The sequence below is a fragment of the Lates calcarifer genome, linkage group LG4 (genome assembly GCF_001640805.2).
Source record: "Lates calcarifer isolate ASB-BC8 linkage group LG4, TLL_Latcal_v3, whole genome shotgun sequence".
NCBI lineage: Eukaryota > Metazoa > Chordata > Actinopteri > Centropomidae > Lates > Lates calcarifer.
This window is the reverse complement of record NC_066836.1, coordinates 21,904,936-21,921,696: the sequence shown is the minus strand read 5'-3', so window position 1 is coordinate 21,921,696 and position 16,761 is coordinate 21,904,936. Positions and strand designations below refer to the sequence as shown.

The following is a 16,761-nucleotide window of genomic DNA, read 5'->3' as shown; positions in this document are numbered from 1 at the left end:
CAAAATCACTGGTAAAAAGGGAAGGTCACATTAAGTTGAATTCCTTTTAGCAGTTATGTGCTTTAATAGATAGATTATTATTTAATAGATGTTTGTTCTGCATAGTCACACCACAGGCACTGATTGATTACAGTTGCTTCGTCCTTAAAAATATTACATGGCTTACAGTATTTTGATTTGCTGATTTATTTCTTCTGATCAACAATATAGAAAAAAACAGGCATTTCACACAATTATAATAGTTTGTTTATATGATGGCCACAGGAAAAAATAAAAAATAAATAAATAAAACAGAGAAACAAATTGTGAACACAACAATGACAAATCATCATCATTTATACTGATATGGCAAAGTTGCTAGCAAACAGTTGTTTACACATCCAGCAGCTGCAGAGTAATATGATGTTTCTGGCCACCTGGTGAATATAAGTCCGATATATACTTGTGTACATCCTTTTTTGGTTATTACCAACTCGTGAGGGAAATATCTGGCTCTTTAGCTGCAAAATGTTCTACTAACAGCACTATGGAAGTAACAGTGAAACAGTTTAGTTGTTGGCTAAACAGCTTAACAATGTGCTGAAACTCACTATAAAGATCTGTGGAGCTGAGGGGAGCTGCAGATGATATTTTTTTGTAAGTTCACACTGTCATGATGTTATTATAAAATGTTGATTACAGCAGCTTTGACAGTACCAATAAAATCCTAATGATACCCATCTGTATCAGGGCACAGAGCAGGAATGAAAGAGGCACAATTCTCCCTGAGCTGTTATAAAGGTAAAATTGTTGGATAATGTTAGTTTAAGGCCCACTGACCCTTAATGGCCAAATCAGATTGTCAAGCCTTCAAGGTTAGGGAAACATCTTTGGATTAAAGTACTTTGTTAAAGTTAGGGGATCTTTGTTGTCATGGTTACAGTAATAAATATGTTGTTAAGGTTATTAAATGATCTCCTATGTTTAAGTCAAAATTACTGTTGACCCATCCATCCACCTCAACCTCCTCCATACACAGAGTCTGTCACTCTAGAGCAGGGTCACTGAATGACCGGGCGCTACAGGGCTTTGTCATCTGAAAATTAACACATGTCATTTTGAGGAACTTGCTGAAACTGGCTGATGTCATGTGTTCTTTGCCTTCACCTTGGGCATTATTTTCTATATCGGTACCCCACGTTGTGTAATATGTTGTCTTGATAATTTGTTTGTCATAATGTCTATGTAATATTGTCATTGGGATAATTTTGTGGTCACCCTAATGAAGTGAATATTGAGCATAACATCCTTGTATAGTTTACATACTCTTTGGCAAAGTGAAGTATTTGTGAATGTGTCTGTGTGTGTGTGTGTGTGTGTGTGTGTGTGCCTTGTTGAAACAATTTCTGACCACAACAAAGCCAAGACAATTACTGATCCAACATAATGTGGCTACACCACTTACTAAAAGAAATTCAGAATGAAGTCACCTTCCTTCTATGCACCATGCAGTGTGAATCGATGCTCTTGTTTTAAGAAAATGACTATTTTTCTACACACTTCTGGATTCAGAACTATCAACAGAGTTGTTTTTTTTTTTTTTTTTTTTTTAATATCCTTATCCATTCTCTCTGTCTCTGTCTTTGGGGATAACAAAGAACAGAGAACCTCATTTACAGTTATGTGTCTACCTCTATGGGAACTAAATGGAGAATTTTCTCTAATGAGAACAACCAAGTTCTCTCTTACCTGAAGATATGTCTATGACATTTGTGCTATCAAGGTCAATGGAATAATCATTTTAGCACAAACATCTGACCTGGATATTAGTGCTGCTTAGATGTATTTCATAGAAAATATGATACATTGAGAATGTCCCACTTGACATGCTGTTTGATGCTGTATGGCTGACAGCAAACATAGAAGTAGAGAGCAAAAAGTCAACTGAATAGACAGAGGATAAATGTAGGAGGAATACAAATGTTCAAGCACGAGACAAGCATAGTATGAGAAATAAAGACAAAAGAAATAAAAGGAATATTGAAAAGGAGTAAACAAGGATACAACAAATAGTTAATTTCCAGAAGGAGTGCTCAAGATAGGACAATTAGCATAAGAAAATGGATATGGCCTCTGGCAAAGCCATTCTCTAGCTAAATCACTCTATTTGGCAAATGGTGCAGCCTGTGTAAATTTGCCGCCTGTAAAACAGCCTTGTTCTTCACATCTTCACACTCTCCCTTGCATTAAGATTGCATCTATTATCAAAATAAATGGAAGTTTCCCTTCAAGGCACCACAAAAGATACACATCTCAAAACAGCTTCAAATATCATCTTGCTGAGATGGAGTTAAAGATTAACATGAGATAAAGATGAGAAGTAAAGGAAGATTAGTAAAGGGCAGAGAGGCCGTTTTGGGTTGTTGTTTAAGCCACAGATGTGGTCAGAGATAATCTCTGTTTTAATAATGAAAGAGGAAACTGTTGCATCTCATTCGTGTCTTTTGTATTGACTATGGAACAAACTAAGTTCTGTTCAAATTGATTTATGTCTGTTATAGTGTTCAAACTTAACTCAGAGTACATTTTACAGGCAGCACATTGTATATAAAGTCAGTGCAAAGATGTGTCTATTGTCAGCTCATCTGTGACATACAGTACCATACTATATCACTGGGTTAAGATGACACAGGTTGGTTTGATAAAACACAGATAATATTAGATTAAGTTTATCAAAGACCAATGGGTAGTTTTGAAGAATGTGCATTATTCAAACAAGGCAGAGTAGTGTCTGTTTTCTTACTGTATGATTTTATCATTTTGGACATTATTGTATTTGGTAACATACAAGATCATTCATTAGTTCTTTATTTCAGCTGAGTACAGTTATGCAATACTGTTCATATTTCAGCTTTACAATTACTTCTCTAATTGACTGTTACGTTCCCGTAATTGATTTTATTTACACTCTTACGCCAATTTAACCTCTTTATTTTGTTGTGCTTGTCTTGTCCTTGTCTTGCTGAAAATTGAACCAGAATAAGCCCCCAGCACAACAAAAACAATTATCTATCGGGTACAGCTGGATTAGTATGCAGACTCCACCTTGCACCAACTGCTCTAGAGCCCCAGACATCCAAAGCCCCAGGTTCACTGCATGACAGTTGTTTTATGGTAATTTGATTAACTGCTAAAACTATAGAGGAGTTAAGTGTCTCTGTACAGTTTCCCTGCTGATTTTGGCTCTTGACAACTGCAGCGCTGTGGTAAAAATACTCTGCCTGCCTCTGCATCACACAGAGCCAGTTCCTCTCTCATTCCCAAACAGCTGATTTCACACAGATGTTACAGAGGGTCTTTTTGTCTCACAGAACTGTAGTATAAACTGGATGTGTGATTGAGATTCCTCCACTTTACTGCTGGAGATGAAGATAATGTATTTCACTCCCACCTCCTACTCGGTGCTACAGCAACACAGAGCCCAGAGGCGTACATGGGCACAGGTCAAGTACATCCCACTCAGTGTCGCTTCCTCTTGGGTGATGAGTTGGTCTAGCAGAACATGGCACGGCAGGTGGCTTGCATACCAGAGATCCTCACTTAGCAAAAACATGTAAAGGATGCTCTTCTTCAAGTGGGAGTAGCTGTGTGTTTGTTGTGCGTGTGTTGGAAAATGTGTGTGTGTGTAGGTGGGTGTGCAAAATCTCTGGGTGTTGGCAGTAGCTAAAGAACGGGAGTATTTACCTGCTTGTCAGCCTTAATTCTATTCTTATGCAACGGTAAACCAGTTCATATGTGCAGTTTTAGTCTTTGGATTTTTTATTTGAATATGAGATTAAATTATTAATTCTGAGGAGCATGAAAAAAACAAATTAATCCATGCACTTACCAAATGGGTGGCATGAGCTGTTAAAACATGAATGAGTTGAGTAGCATCTGGAAAATAATGTATGTTTATTACATTACATAATTTACTGTATATGCAAATATATGTACACAACCCTAGGTAATGTACATATAAATTGCTATGACAAATGTCATCAGACGTAAAACTTTTTAAACATGTTTTATACATGTAATATGGGAAAAGTGACATTCTTCTTTACTATTAAAAAAATGATATTTACAATTTGTAATAAGTGTAAAAATTGATTAAGTCCAAAATACTGAAAGTTTTTTAACAAACATTTGCACCTTTGGATGACAGTGTGACATATTATAGTCTGAATTATATATGTGACAGAAAAGTATTGTCCTATTTTAATAAGTAGGCTAACAGACTGAGAGAAGATTACAGTGGTTTGGGCATCTGATCAGAATGTCCACAAGACACCTTCTTCTGGAGGTTTTCTGGGTATATAAAAATGGTTGGACACCCTGGGGTGGATCCAAACCATGCTGGAGGGATTGTAATGTCAGATCCTGCAGAATATACTGTTGTGGTTTGCTCGATTAGCCTGCTGCTAGTGTTAGTCATACCCAGACAAGCAGCAGAAAATAGATGAGTGGATAGATGGAACAATAAATGTGAGAATACTGTCTCTGAAAATGTAAAAATTGCATTTAAAAGGTATTTTAAATGTATGTATGACAGTGTCATTGGTATGGTGTGGTTTGATCAGGTGGTGTGCACTGACAAGGTCATCTATGCTGATCCCTACTTCTTTAAAAATATTTTGAAACAGCAGTGAACCGTGTGATCATCCATATATTTTTATCGTTATTTGGCAACAAAAATGCTTCCTCACTTGTGTACTGCATGGTAAAATTGAGAAATGAACATCCAGTCGATGCTTATGGTAGGTATAAAAATGTTGAACAGGCCTAATTGATTCTGATTTTGTATCAAAATCTGAAAGAGGAAACAGGGATTCATTGTTGGGGCACAGATGGCAGGAGTTTCATTCACAAAGACTGATCAAATGGCTGGTGTTTCAGTAGGAACAGTGACTAGAGAGACATCTGCATTTAGCTATAAAGGAAGGACATCAGTAAACAGGGTTGGAAACTGTGGTCAACGGCACACATCTGATGACTGTGATACTTGTGCATTAGTGTAATATCGATAGTCTTTTGACAGTTACATAGAAAGGAATATTATAGTTGGGTTGGGTTGGTAAATCTGCTATGTGGAGCATTTTGCTGATATGGTTTGGGTCCACTTGTACCCTTAGAGGGTAGGGTCACTGCAAATCAATACAAGGTTGTTCTGAGTGATCACCTTTATCCCCTGATGAAACATTTCTATCCTGATGAGAGGGGTCTCTCCCAGGATGAAAACGTCTCACCCATAGGGCACAAGGGGTTACTGAATGTTGTTGCATACAGTCAGTCAGCATCAGTGACCTATGGATGATTTGACCGTCATAAAAACAACGAATGAGGGAATATCTTTTGGAAGAACAGTGGTCAATCTCTCCAGTGGTGTTTCAGAGACATCTAGACCAAGACACATTGTGTTAGTTTTTCCTTAACTTTTGTCCCTGTCTGTATAAGTTCTTATCTGATCACCGCAACTTTATATGTCAATTAAATTTTGTGTCACCAGATGGCATTTTAATTTATCCTTATTACTTTGTCATTCTTTTAACAAATATTCATTGTAAACAGTTTGATTTATACTAATTTATTGAGATCAATAGATCTTCAATAGAGCTTTCAAACATCATACTCCTCAGAGTTGTTACTAAGTCAAATCTGAACACACAGTAATGAAGCACATATTGATATAGTTTAGTGTGGTTTCCACCCGCTAAGGATATAATTATCTTTGATTCCCGAGCTCAGAAATGACTTCAGAACCTCAAAATCACATAATCCATATTTACATGCATGGGTAAACTGCAAAGAAGAGCTGCCAATAGGTAATTCAGCATACTTTAAATGGCACCAGATCACCAAAATGTAAACAAACACAGGCTTAGATAGGGGTTTAAAAGAGAATGCCATTACCATTTGATGAGCTCTTATGAGGTTTTGCCCTCGTGATGGCTCTGACCACATACTGGTTCCCAAGTAGGCCTTTACAATGGTTTTAGCATGTTTCCATCTTCACGATTAACCATTTTCCAATAAAATTTCAAATTTCAGACTGAGCTGATAAAATAGCAGGGAAAAAAGCAGAAGGACAAGCAGCTCTTCACACAGAAACAACTCAGAGATCTACTTTAAAATACAAGTACGCCACTCTCGGATGGGATTTAAATTAAAGTTTGCTGAAAAACAGTGGGTAATTGCTGGTGTAATTACTACTGGAGAGGAAGTGAAAAATCAACCCACATATGAGCTCAGGACAAGATTAAAAACACTACTTTTGTGCTCAGTATTGTCTTTTATCACATATGAATGCCAATGTTAAATTAGTTTCAAAAACTTTATCAATCATCTGGAAAAGTATTTACCTAAATTGGTTCATTTCGATCAGAATGGTTTTGTGGCGCTTGGTTTTAAATAATGTTTGTCATCTCCTACACATTCTATGTTATTAATAATACACAGTAACTATCATTAGATTTTTTCAAATCAATGAACTGATTGGTGCACAGGAGAGTGTGACACCAGGGAGAAATGTTTGGACATTATTTGCATGTTACTTACAGTCAAATAAGGCTCCAAGACAGAAGCGTATAAGAAACATATTCAGCAACATGTATCCAGCACTGTCTGTATCATCTGTGTCCAAGTGCAGGAGCTAGCAAAGAGTGTTTCTCTCTTCTCTGGTGCTGCTGTGGCAGCGTTCTTTCCCTGCCTTATGTCATGTTGTAGCATCTTTTTTTTTGTTTGTCTTTTAAGCTCAAGTAGAACAAGTCAAGGACTGAAAATCAAGATACAAAAATGTGGTTTTATGCAATACATTGTCAGTTGTCCACTTTAAAGTATTAACCTCTGACAAGGGTCAAGCCCTGGTAGAAATGCAAACAAGTGGTGCATAATAACAAAATAAATTGTAATAATCGGAGCATTGAAGGGTCTGTGGCCATGATGCAGTTTTGACAGGTTTTATGGTGGATACTCCTATATAAGTAAATACATCAAAATAAAAAGCAGCACTCACCAGCTGCTAGCAACACTGATGAGTGCAGTCTAGGCTGGTCAGAGGTCTGCTCTGTCACCATGGACACCTCTACATCACTGCAGCAAGGTTAGAACCACCGGAGGTCAGCAAATATACGATTTTCAGCTGCTTCTTAAGCTGCTAGATTTGACACCCTGCTACCATCCTGTTTACTGATATTGTACTTGTGTCAAACAAATCCCCACAATAATATGCAATTAATCAAATTAGTTACAACTGAGTGGACTTTTGGGGCCCTTGGGGGTGTGGGCCCTGTTTGCCTGGTTAGTAATGGGTCGCCTCTAACTTAACTAGATGTATCATTATGATATCATTTGCATTTATTTTAAAATTACATCAACTGAAATTGTGTGATGAAAAAAATTTTACTTCAGCGATATAGCAATTTTCCACTGCTTTAGATAAGACTAACCATATCTAATGTTTTGAATTCTACTTGAATTTCTTTAATATTATACATTATTTATATTGTATTGTATTACTTTGGCATATGCAGCTCCATCCGTTGTCAGAGACTTAAAGTTATTTATTTATTTCTTTTAACTGAAGACGTGCTGTTTAATAGGCATTAGAAACAGTGTGCAGAATACCACTGGATAGATTGAAATCAGATTAACTGATGTGGAAAAAAGATCTTGGTTGCCAATTGCTTATTTATCTGCTATCAGTGACTTACTTGCAAAAGCTAGTGGATTGCCTTACTGCCATTCATTAGCCTCTTCCCAATGACACAAATGTATCAAACTGTGCATAGTTTAACTTCATAATTAATTCAAGTTTACCAGATAATGTGTTATGACTGAGAAACAGCATTTATACTTAAAATATTTAATTAAGGAAGAAAGTTCTTGTTTGTTATTTTTTGCACACATATTACAGTGTTGGTTTGCTGTGATAACACTTGTCAATAAACATTAAAACTGCATTGCTTCAATCAATTTTTTCCCTTTTTTCTTCTTTTTAGACTGCAGCAAAGTATGTCTAAGTGCTGTTTTCACTCAGATCCCCTGTATCTAAATGTAAAACTTTTTTTTTCAGTCATTAACATTCAGTTTCATGTTGATGATACTAATCAAACACTTCTCTTTTGTATAAAGCACTGAGTCAAAAGGTCTTTCTCATGGACAAGCTTTCAAGGCTTTGAGGGCACATTTTCAGGCAAACACATGTTTCAGTGTCCCTTTAAAAGTGACTTGGAAACAGATGGTCTGAGAGCCAATCTCACCCCTTTATACTGCACGGTTCCTGTGTTTTCAGTGACAGCACTTAAAATAAAAAAATAAAAATAAGCCACCTTATCCAAGGTACACTAAGAGTGTACACTTAGCAATTACTCATTTCAATCAGATTTGCTATTTAAGTTGAAGCATGAAAGCACGGTCCACCCTCCCACACACCTGCTGTCATCACTTGAAAGCCAACAGATCTGTTCCGATGTGAAAAATGTATTGCTTGGTTATGCTTTGCTTCCAGTTGTCAGTGGGGGAAAAAGAGAATTCAAACAAGGTAAAACCAAGCAGAGAACATAATAGGATTCATTTTTTTCTCTGTTCTTTGAGTGGATTTTCAACAAAACTGTGCCATTTGCAATTAATGATGAAAAGAGCTGGTAAAAGCCTGTTGGTGGATTTTGAAAAACAACGATTCACCACGTCAAGGCAAGACGACTGTTGAGAATACAGGTAAGTAAAAGGAAGCAAAGGACCAGCCTATGTGCTATAAAAGGTTAAACCACTAGAATCAGATCCTGAAATTAAACAGCTTTTTACAAAACTGATGATAATTTACACATAATTTACTGCACTTTTAACACACAGCCTATATAGATATATATATACAATGCCTTTGTGCACTCTCTTTTGAGCAAGTATGCACCTTGAAAATAATCTTTTAAAAGAATTATTTATGTGCATACCAAAAAAAAAAAAAAAAAAAAAAAAAAAAAGCCATCTGTTATAGATGCAGCAGGGAGAAATATGTCCCATGAGGGTTAATGTTTGCATGTCTATCCTGCTGGGTGCTTGTTTGTGGATCTGAAGAACTGCAAACACAGTCTACATATAGCAAATGGTGCAGTTGCGTGCTGAATATTGAAATAGACATTTTTCAGGGCTGCTCTGAAGCAAAGAACATGTATCTGGATATGTACTGTAAGCAGACTTAGTCATTCACTGTGTGCATGTGTACAGTACCTTGATTGCAGAGGTGGCAATCTGGAGGTGGTGCAGTCGCCTCAGGGTGCTCTCACGATCTGTGAAGTAGGAAGCCGCCAGCTGATGGAGCAGCTCCAGAGACACCACTGAGCTGTTGCTGTTACCCTCCGACTTCTTATTTAGCTTCTGCTTGTCCAGGAAAATGGTTAAAGATTCTTCTCCTGTGGATCAACAAGCAATCAATAAATCTAGTCAGTTTTTTCTTTCACTGAATCTCTATTTATCTTGATTATTTTGCAGTGTACTGTAATGAACCCTTTTGACTGATTAAAACTACTAATTTCTCCCATAATCTTGTTGAATAAAATATTGAATTCTCTCATATATGTGGTTACACAGGGAAAATGACTGAAGTCACTTCCATTATAACATTTCACAATGCCAGAGCAACTGGCTGATATTATCCTTAGAAGAAGTGAAGTGAGATTCAGCTTTTTCATTTGACATTTCTTTGGCAGGCCTTCAGTTTCACTGTGTCTCACTGTGGTCTTGTGGTTTGTCTGGTGTGCAGCAGATAATGTATCATTTACTTTTGCTTCACTCCTTTTCATCAGACAATTATAGAACCATTAACAGTAATGCCTGTACCAAAAAAGACAGTGGACTGCATTTTTATATGCGCTCCGATGTTGTTTCATAAAACACTTGTGGCTCTCTGATATAACTGACAAATATAATTAACTGGAGTCTGGAAAGTAGGTCACTTCTTTTCTGTTTTTAGAAGAGTCAAATGAAATCAAATTTTCAAAGAATTTTAGAATTTAGCTAATATTAGCAACTATCTACATTTAATGGATTTTTCTTCCCTTTTCAGAGGAAAGTATATGTAAGTATATGGCATCAATGATGATCCGTAACACCAAAGATCTGACAATAATTGTTCATTTTAATCTTTACATTTTTTTGTTAAGTTTATTTTATTTTCAACAGTTTTTTATTTTAACATTTTTAACATTTTTGCAGAAATACATTCACAGCTCCATGTAACTATAGTTGAGACAGACATAAAAGGCAAAAAGAAACGAGATGAAAACAGTGTAACAACAGAGAAGAAAAAAAAGAGATCTGGGATGTGTGCATTTGCTCAGCCGCAGCCTAATCAGTATGCAGACTGGCTCAGCCCATTAAGTTGAGGTTGTTAATTACATATAGAGTCGAACTATAAGTCTGCCAATGCATTCATCTCTACTTTGTCTCCCATGCTGATACTCCAGTGCATACAGCCAGTGATTAGTGGCAGGTGTTTCTGGATGCACAAAATATCAAGAGAGACCAAAGGAGACTGTGTGTGTCAGAAAAGAGGATTTGTTTTTGGTGGATGGTGCACATCCAAATTGGCAGTGTTGTTAAATACTGGTGGTCTAGTCTCTAACAGCACTGCTGGTATATTAGTATCAAATCATAGTGTTTTGTCAATTTCAAGTCCATTATATCACTTACAAGTGAATAAATATCCACTTCTATTTTATTCATTGATAAGGTTTGTCTGGTTTAAGTACCTGGGGCTTGTAAATCTCCCTCTGGTTCTTTTTAGATGTTTATACTTACTATCAATTTTCTATGATATAAAAAAACAGCCAGCTGTAAAAATGTACTCATATATCTGTGCCGCTATGTGATGACCAGAATCAGCAGTCTATCAATATCATGAGGTTGTCGCTCTGAACATAGCACAGGTCTGGGTCTTGTTTTGTGAGGCACTCGCAATCAATACTGCTGGCAATTCTGTTTTGTGAGTTACTTCTCTCCTCCGAGATCGAGGGTAAAAAGAAATCCAATAAAGAGAGACATATAATAAGAAATGGGTCAATTTAATCCCCCTTCTGCTTTGTAAGGGTCTTGCAGCTGTGAAGAATGTTCATCAGAGTGAAAGATGAGAGGAAAATTACTGAAGAAAACAACCTTGGTTGAATGCTGCAGGTGCAAGGTATGGTATTGTTGCAGTTGTTGCTTTTCGTTTAACATTTTTCCTTGGAATAAAAAAAATCAGTAATAGATCCTGTGCTTCTGTAATACAGGCTATAACTCCTCTGAGACCTAAAATGAGTAGCTCCTCTATATTTGGTGTGTCCCGACACTTCCTAACCTGAGAATAAAGGTGAGTGTGTCACCTGCAGTCCTTCCTTACCTCCCAGGGTAGCAGAAACTAGGAAGTGGGTCCCATACTTCTTGATGAGGTTTTCGTTGATTTGCTGCAGGGTTGGTCTTCGCCCTAGTAACCGGAGGTTGCGTAGGAACTCCGGCGCTAAGGGCAACGGAGCTTTGAGGAAATCTCTCTTCTCTGTTGCAAGGCTGTTCACTTTCCAGTGGCTGAACTCCCTGAAATTATGAATACATTAAAAGGTAAATACATGCTGAGTTCAACTCTCTTTCAGAAGGGAGGTTATAATACAAGAGGTTAAAAATGTTCCTCCGCAAGCCAGAATAAAAAGGAGGCAAAAGATTCTATGTGTACACTACATTACTGACAAATTAATTGTGACTTATAAATTACCAAACATGGACAATGGATTAGCAATTTGTAGTTCAATTTGTACTACAAATGTTAGCCAAGTCAAGGAAAGTCAGTTTTACAAATTGCTGTAAAGCAATCCAACACATTTTCTACCAAATCCAGCCAGGTGCCTTATGTTTATAGAGTCCTGTATTCTTAGTGGTGCTTCTGCTTGTTCCTATTTATTTCAGTTACACCTCAAAAATTAACATGACAATGATTCATTGATGCTAAATTGTTATTTGTGGGTCTTAAAATTAGATTTGAGCACTCTGACTTCTTCTTGTGCATCACTTTTAGATGTGGATGATATAAATTGTATCAATATTTAAGATCCTTAAATTCAAGTTATTGCCACATAAAAATCAAAATGCGACATTAGACTCAGGTTCAGGGCTTACTGATACGGGCAAACCCACAGAGAATAATCACCTGACTCTACAGCTCTCAGATCTACAAAGCTTTTTAATGTCTTTCAGCTGATTGGTTTGGTTGACAGCCCACATCTTTACTGTTTATGTTTTAATCTCACAACTCAGCAGCTTTTTTCTGCTCAGCACAAAACAGCAGATAGATATAGTTAGTGACTCAAAGATAAACATAGTGAAACTGTAATCAGGTATAGGAGTTAAAACACTAGAGTGAATATTGGACTCTTGATAGAAATTTGATGTTTGATAGAAATTAATGTTAATGTTGCTCTATGCATGGAATATTAATTTGGAAATGTTTGCCAACATATGTGCCGTAACAAGTTTATAAGATGATAACGTGTTAGTGTTATGTTAGATGCAATGAAAGACATTTAAATTTTTGGACTTGGTCTTGGACTTCTAGTGCACCCTGTTCTTTAACTGTGCAGATAAATGCCAGGCAGTAGCAAAAACCTTATTTCTCCTCAACTGGTCAATAGAAGACAGTGACAGAGAAGAAACTAGACTAGAAAATGTATCCATTCCGAGTGGCTGATAATCATTTCATCACTTCACTCCTGCCACAGCGGAACCCCAAGGTATGTGAAGATTATGCAAATATCAGCAGAAAAGTACAGATCCACCTCATCTGCATAAATTTGCTGGCAAAACAAGAAGCGTTGAATATTAGCACATTATGTATGCATTTTCTCCAAACAAAATACCAGCAGTGACACACTGTTTTCCCACGAGTAATAACTCTCTCTCTCTTTCGCACTCCCTTTCTCTCTCACACACACACACAGAGACACATGCACACACACTCTCGGGGTGGACCATCCACAGAGGGAGGTACAGATACTGTATCACTGTCTCAGTTTCCAACTGGCTGCTCTTACAGTGACTTTTTACGGTCAACAGTTTACTATTACAGACAACAAGATACTGTAATTATGCTGTTGACAGCATAGTGACTACACTGGAATACATACAATAGGTCAATCCCCTTAATAATACAAAATGAATATCCGTAGGGTCATTCAGATGGTACCACAAGACAGCAAGAGGCTGTAATTAGTTTTTAGTTGCTGCTATGCATGTTAGTCCTCAAAAGAGAGCTCAGATTTGTAACCATTTAGCACAAAGCATGACAAAGCTTTCCCCAGAAGGAATGGCCACATGGGCATACAGTCAAACTAGAGCTTAGGTGGTTCATTCTCATATAATGCACCAATTAAAGTCCCTAGCCTGATCATAGTCACAGTGCAATTTATGCAAGATATCTGGCCACATTGTTCTCTCATGAAAGCAGGGCAACTCAGATAAACTGAGTGTGGGGTGTAAAGTTTCGAACACAGTAAATAGACTGAAAACACAAGAGAAGCTAGAGCAACCTTTGCTTTCTCATGCCTGTCTGTTTGTCATCTGTTTGTTACTCTTCAGTGTATACTCATTAGTTTACTTATATCAACTCAGTACTGTTGTTGTGTTCTTATATGCATTATTGACATACAGAAATATCAACAGAAAAATATACTTAAAGTATATTAGTACAACTGGGTTAAATTTGGGGTCCAACACCCCAACATATAGACCCCCCCCTCCAACAATTTGTGTTATTATGAGTAATTTCTTACTATTATGTGAATAAATAGTTTGACTTTTGTTTGTGTGTGTGTGTGTGTACATATTTACATAAATAGGTGTGTGCAGCTGCTCCCACAGATGATTGGCTCTCTTTGTAAGATGTCAAAATGATGTCACTTCTGCAAGGGGGAAAATAATCATCTCCCTCTTCTCCCAACCAGTCATGCTACATGTTCTTTGTCATCATTACTTGTTATTACGCCACATTACTCCATATATTAAGACCTGTCAGTTTGAGAATGATAGCAGGCTCTAATCCTGTGTTTTCAGTTTTAATGCTAGGGCTACCTTTTCTGTATACAGCACACATGCATTCTGTCTCTAAGCTTCTAAAATTTTATTATGCTACCTCTATTTTACAACAAACTATTGTTGGAAATGAACTGACATTAATTCTGCAAGTAAAATGGGATTTCAATGAAGTAGAACAGAGAAATTAAAGATAGTAATCCTTTCTGAGGGTTCGGCCGAGAGTAAGAGGGTTTTTCACCTTGAAAATTTGTAAATACAGTGTGTTATGAAAAGAAAGCATTTCTGATTATCCTAATAACCACTATGCTAATAGATTGCATACTGCTTAATATATACTTTATATTTACTAGTACATAAGTAAATACTAATACTAAAGTAACTGTATCCAGTTACTTTCCAAGATGTCGTAAAAATATGAACTGAAACTGGCCTCCCCGGATCATATAACATCATTACCCTGGAGACCCAGCACACCTTCACCAGAGCTCACCAATGCAGCCCTGGTTTTTAATACATGTGTGTCTTGTGATGCTTATGTTATAATTTATAGGTTATCATTCATCTAGGTTTGGCCCTTCTATATTTTAAACAATTTTATCTATCTATCCAGATGCTCTCAATTATAGCACAGAGGCTAGGAAAAGTAAGTGAACCCTGCATTAATTGGTCATAAAATGTGATCCAGTCTTTATCTAAGTCACAAGTAACAGACAACAGACAAAAACACTCTGATTAAGCTAATAACACAGCCGTTTATGATCTTGTGTGTTTTTGAACACACCCATTAAACATTCACAGTTCTGGTAGAAAAAGTAGAAAACCTTTGGATTTAATGACTTTTTACATTTTTGTTCCATTCTTCCTACACAACTGCTTCAGCTCAGTCATTTTCTTACGATGTGTGAACAGTTCTCTCGGGGTCATTCCACAGCATCTCTGTTAAGAGGGTTAAGGTCTGGGCTCTAACTGGGCCACTCTTTTCAGATTTTCTTTGTTTGAAGTTATTCTGTGATGGCAAGCTGTCCAGACACAGCTGTAGATAAACAACCCCAAATCATGAAGCTCCCTCCACAGTGTTTCATCTTTGAGATGATGTTTTCATGTTGGTATGCAGTGCTCTTTTCAAACCATACGTAGTGCTGTGTGTTCTACACAAACAAGTCAACCTTAGTTTAATCCATCCACTAGATATTTTCCCAGTAGTGCGGTGGAGTGTCAAGTTTTTTATTTGTTTGCTATTGTTTTTATTTCTTTATTTGTTTTTTTGGGAGATAAGTAGGAGGCTACAATCAGAAAATGGTTGCATAATCAAACACTAATGCTCCAGTACATACTCCATCTTTTTATCTCCTTCTAGTTAATCTGCCAAAGTATTTCTTACTTGCTTTGACACAACTCACTAATATCGAAGGTGAAAAAAAGACTGACATCACTAACATCCATTCCTACCATAGGAGTATTACTTCAGTATCTACACTGTAAAAACCCTTTTCTGCTACCTGCACAGCCTTTTATTCAGTCAGTCCAAGAAATGTCACTTTATCCAGGGACATAACTTGATCATCTCTCAGGTTAGCTTTGTTCTTGCTGTAGAAATGATTCTCTGCTTTAACCTTTACACCCATTTCATACTGATTGCAAACATACGCCTGCTTGTTTTTCAAACTGCCCTCATTCATCTTACCCACGTTGGATGTAATAGCAGGAAAATTATTATGATCTATTGCAATCTGTTATAATCCAATGCAATGGCTCTGCAAGAAATCCTGTCCTTGTGAAGCTTATACTGCTCTATGAAAAAAAAAATGGAGGGTTTTGGCATTGTTGTTGGACTGTATCAAATTGAGAAGGAATTATAGCAACCCAATCATCAGATCATCAGCATTCTAAATTAAAGGGATAATCCAGCAATTTTGTACTGCACTTTGAAACAGTAATGAGACAGTTTGGGTCGAAATCAATACGGTGGAGTCAGGACATCCTGACTTAGCTAATCTTGGTATCAGCTGAAGAAGACAAAATACAAATGAAGGGGAAAAAATGCACAAAGGTAGTGCTGGGGAAGTATGTGAAAACAAGCATAATATATTCAAAACTTTTTTTTAAAGCTATTAATATGAGCTAATTAATGTTTGTGTTTCTCATATAAAACATAATATGAATTTTTCACATTTAAACTTTACTTAATTCAAAACACTTTATTAAATGGAATTTAATATCTTGATCACAAATACGTGACTATGATGCAGTATAAATATCTTGATCACACACAAAACCATCATTTTCACCACCTACTTCATCTGTTGTTAAGAGACACTGGTGATTATAAAAACACCAGTATTTATTATTATTCTGACTCAACATCTCATCCTACACTACCTGTCCTACTTCACTTCCAAATATTAGATGGAATAATGGTCTAAAAGACCAGGTCTGTATGTTTTTGGTCTGTGCAGAATTCATTGTAAAATGGTGATAAGTAAGACCAAAATGGTGAAACAAATGCATTCTCAAATGACATTTACAATGGTTTGCAACTCAGTGAAACCAAATGGCCAAGGTAATTTCAACTACAATGCTTAGAACAAATATAGCTGTTCTAATTTGAACACCAGTTACATGACAAATATCCCTAACCAAAGGTCAATCTCATTTGAAAGCGGCAAACTATAACAATTAGTCTGCAGC

The 16,761-nt window shown here is 36.7% G+C and overlaps 1 protein-coding gene across 1 annotated transcript in view; it reads right to left on the bottom strand.

Moving 5' to 3' along the window:
• Positions 1–16,761, bottom strand: part of brinp2 (bone morphogenetic protein/retinoic acid inducible neural-specific 2) — a 182,126-nt gene that overhangs the window by 56,859 nt on the left and 108,506 nt on the right. Inside the window, exons 3-4 of the mRNA XM_018695895.2 lie at positions 11,396–11,586; positions 9,247–9,428 (exon numbers count right to left, since the gene is read on the bottom strand). Of these exons, the coding sequence (XP_018551411.1) occupies positions 9,247–9,428; positions 11,396–11,586 (373 nt within the window). The remainder of the gene's footprint in view (positions 1–9,246; positions 9,429–11,395; positions 11,587–16,761) is intronic.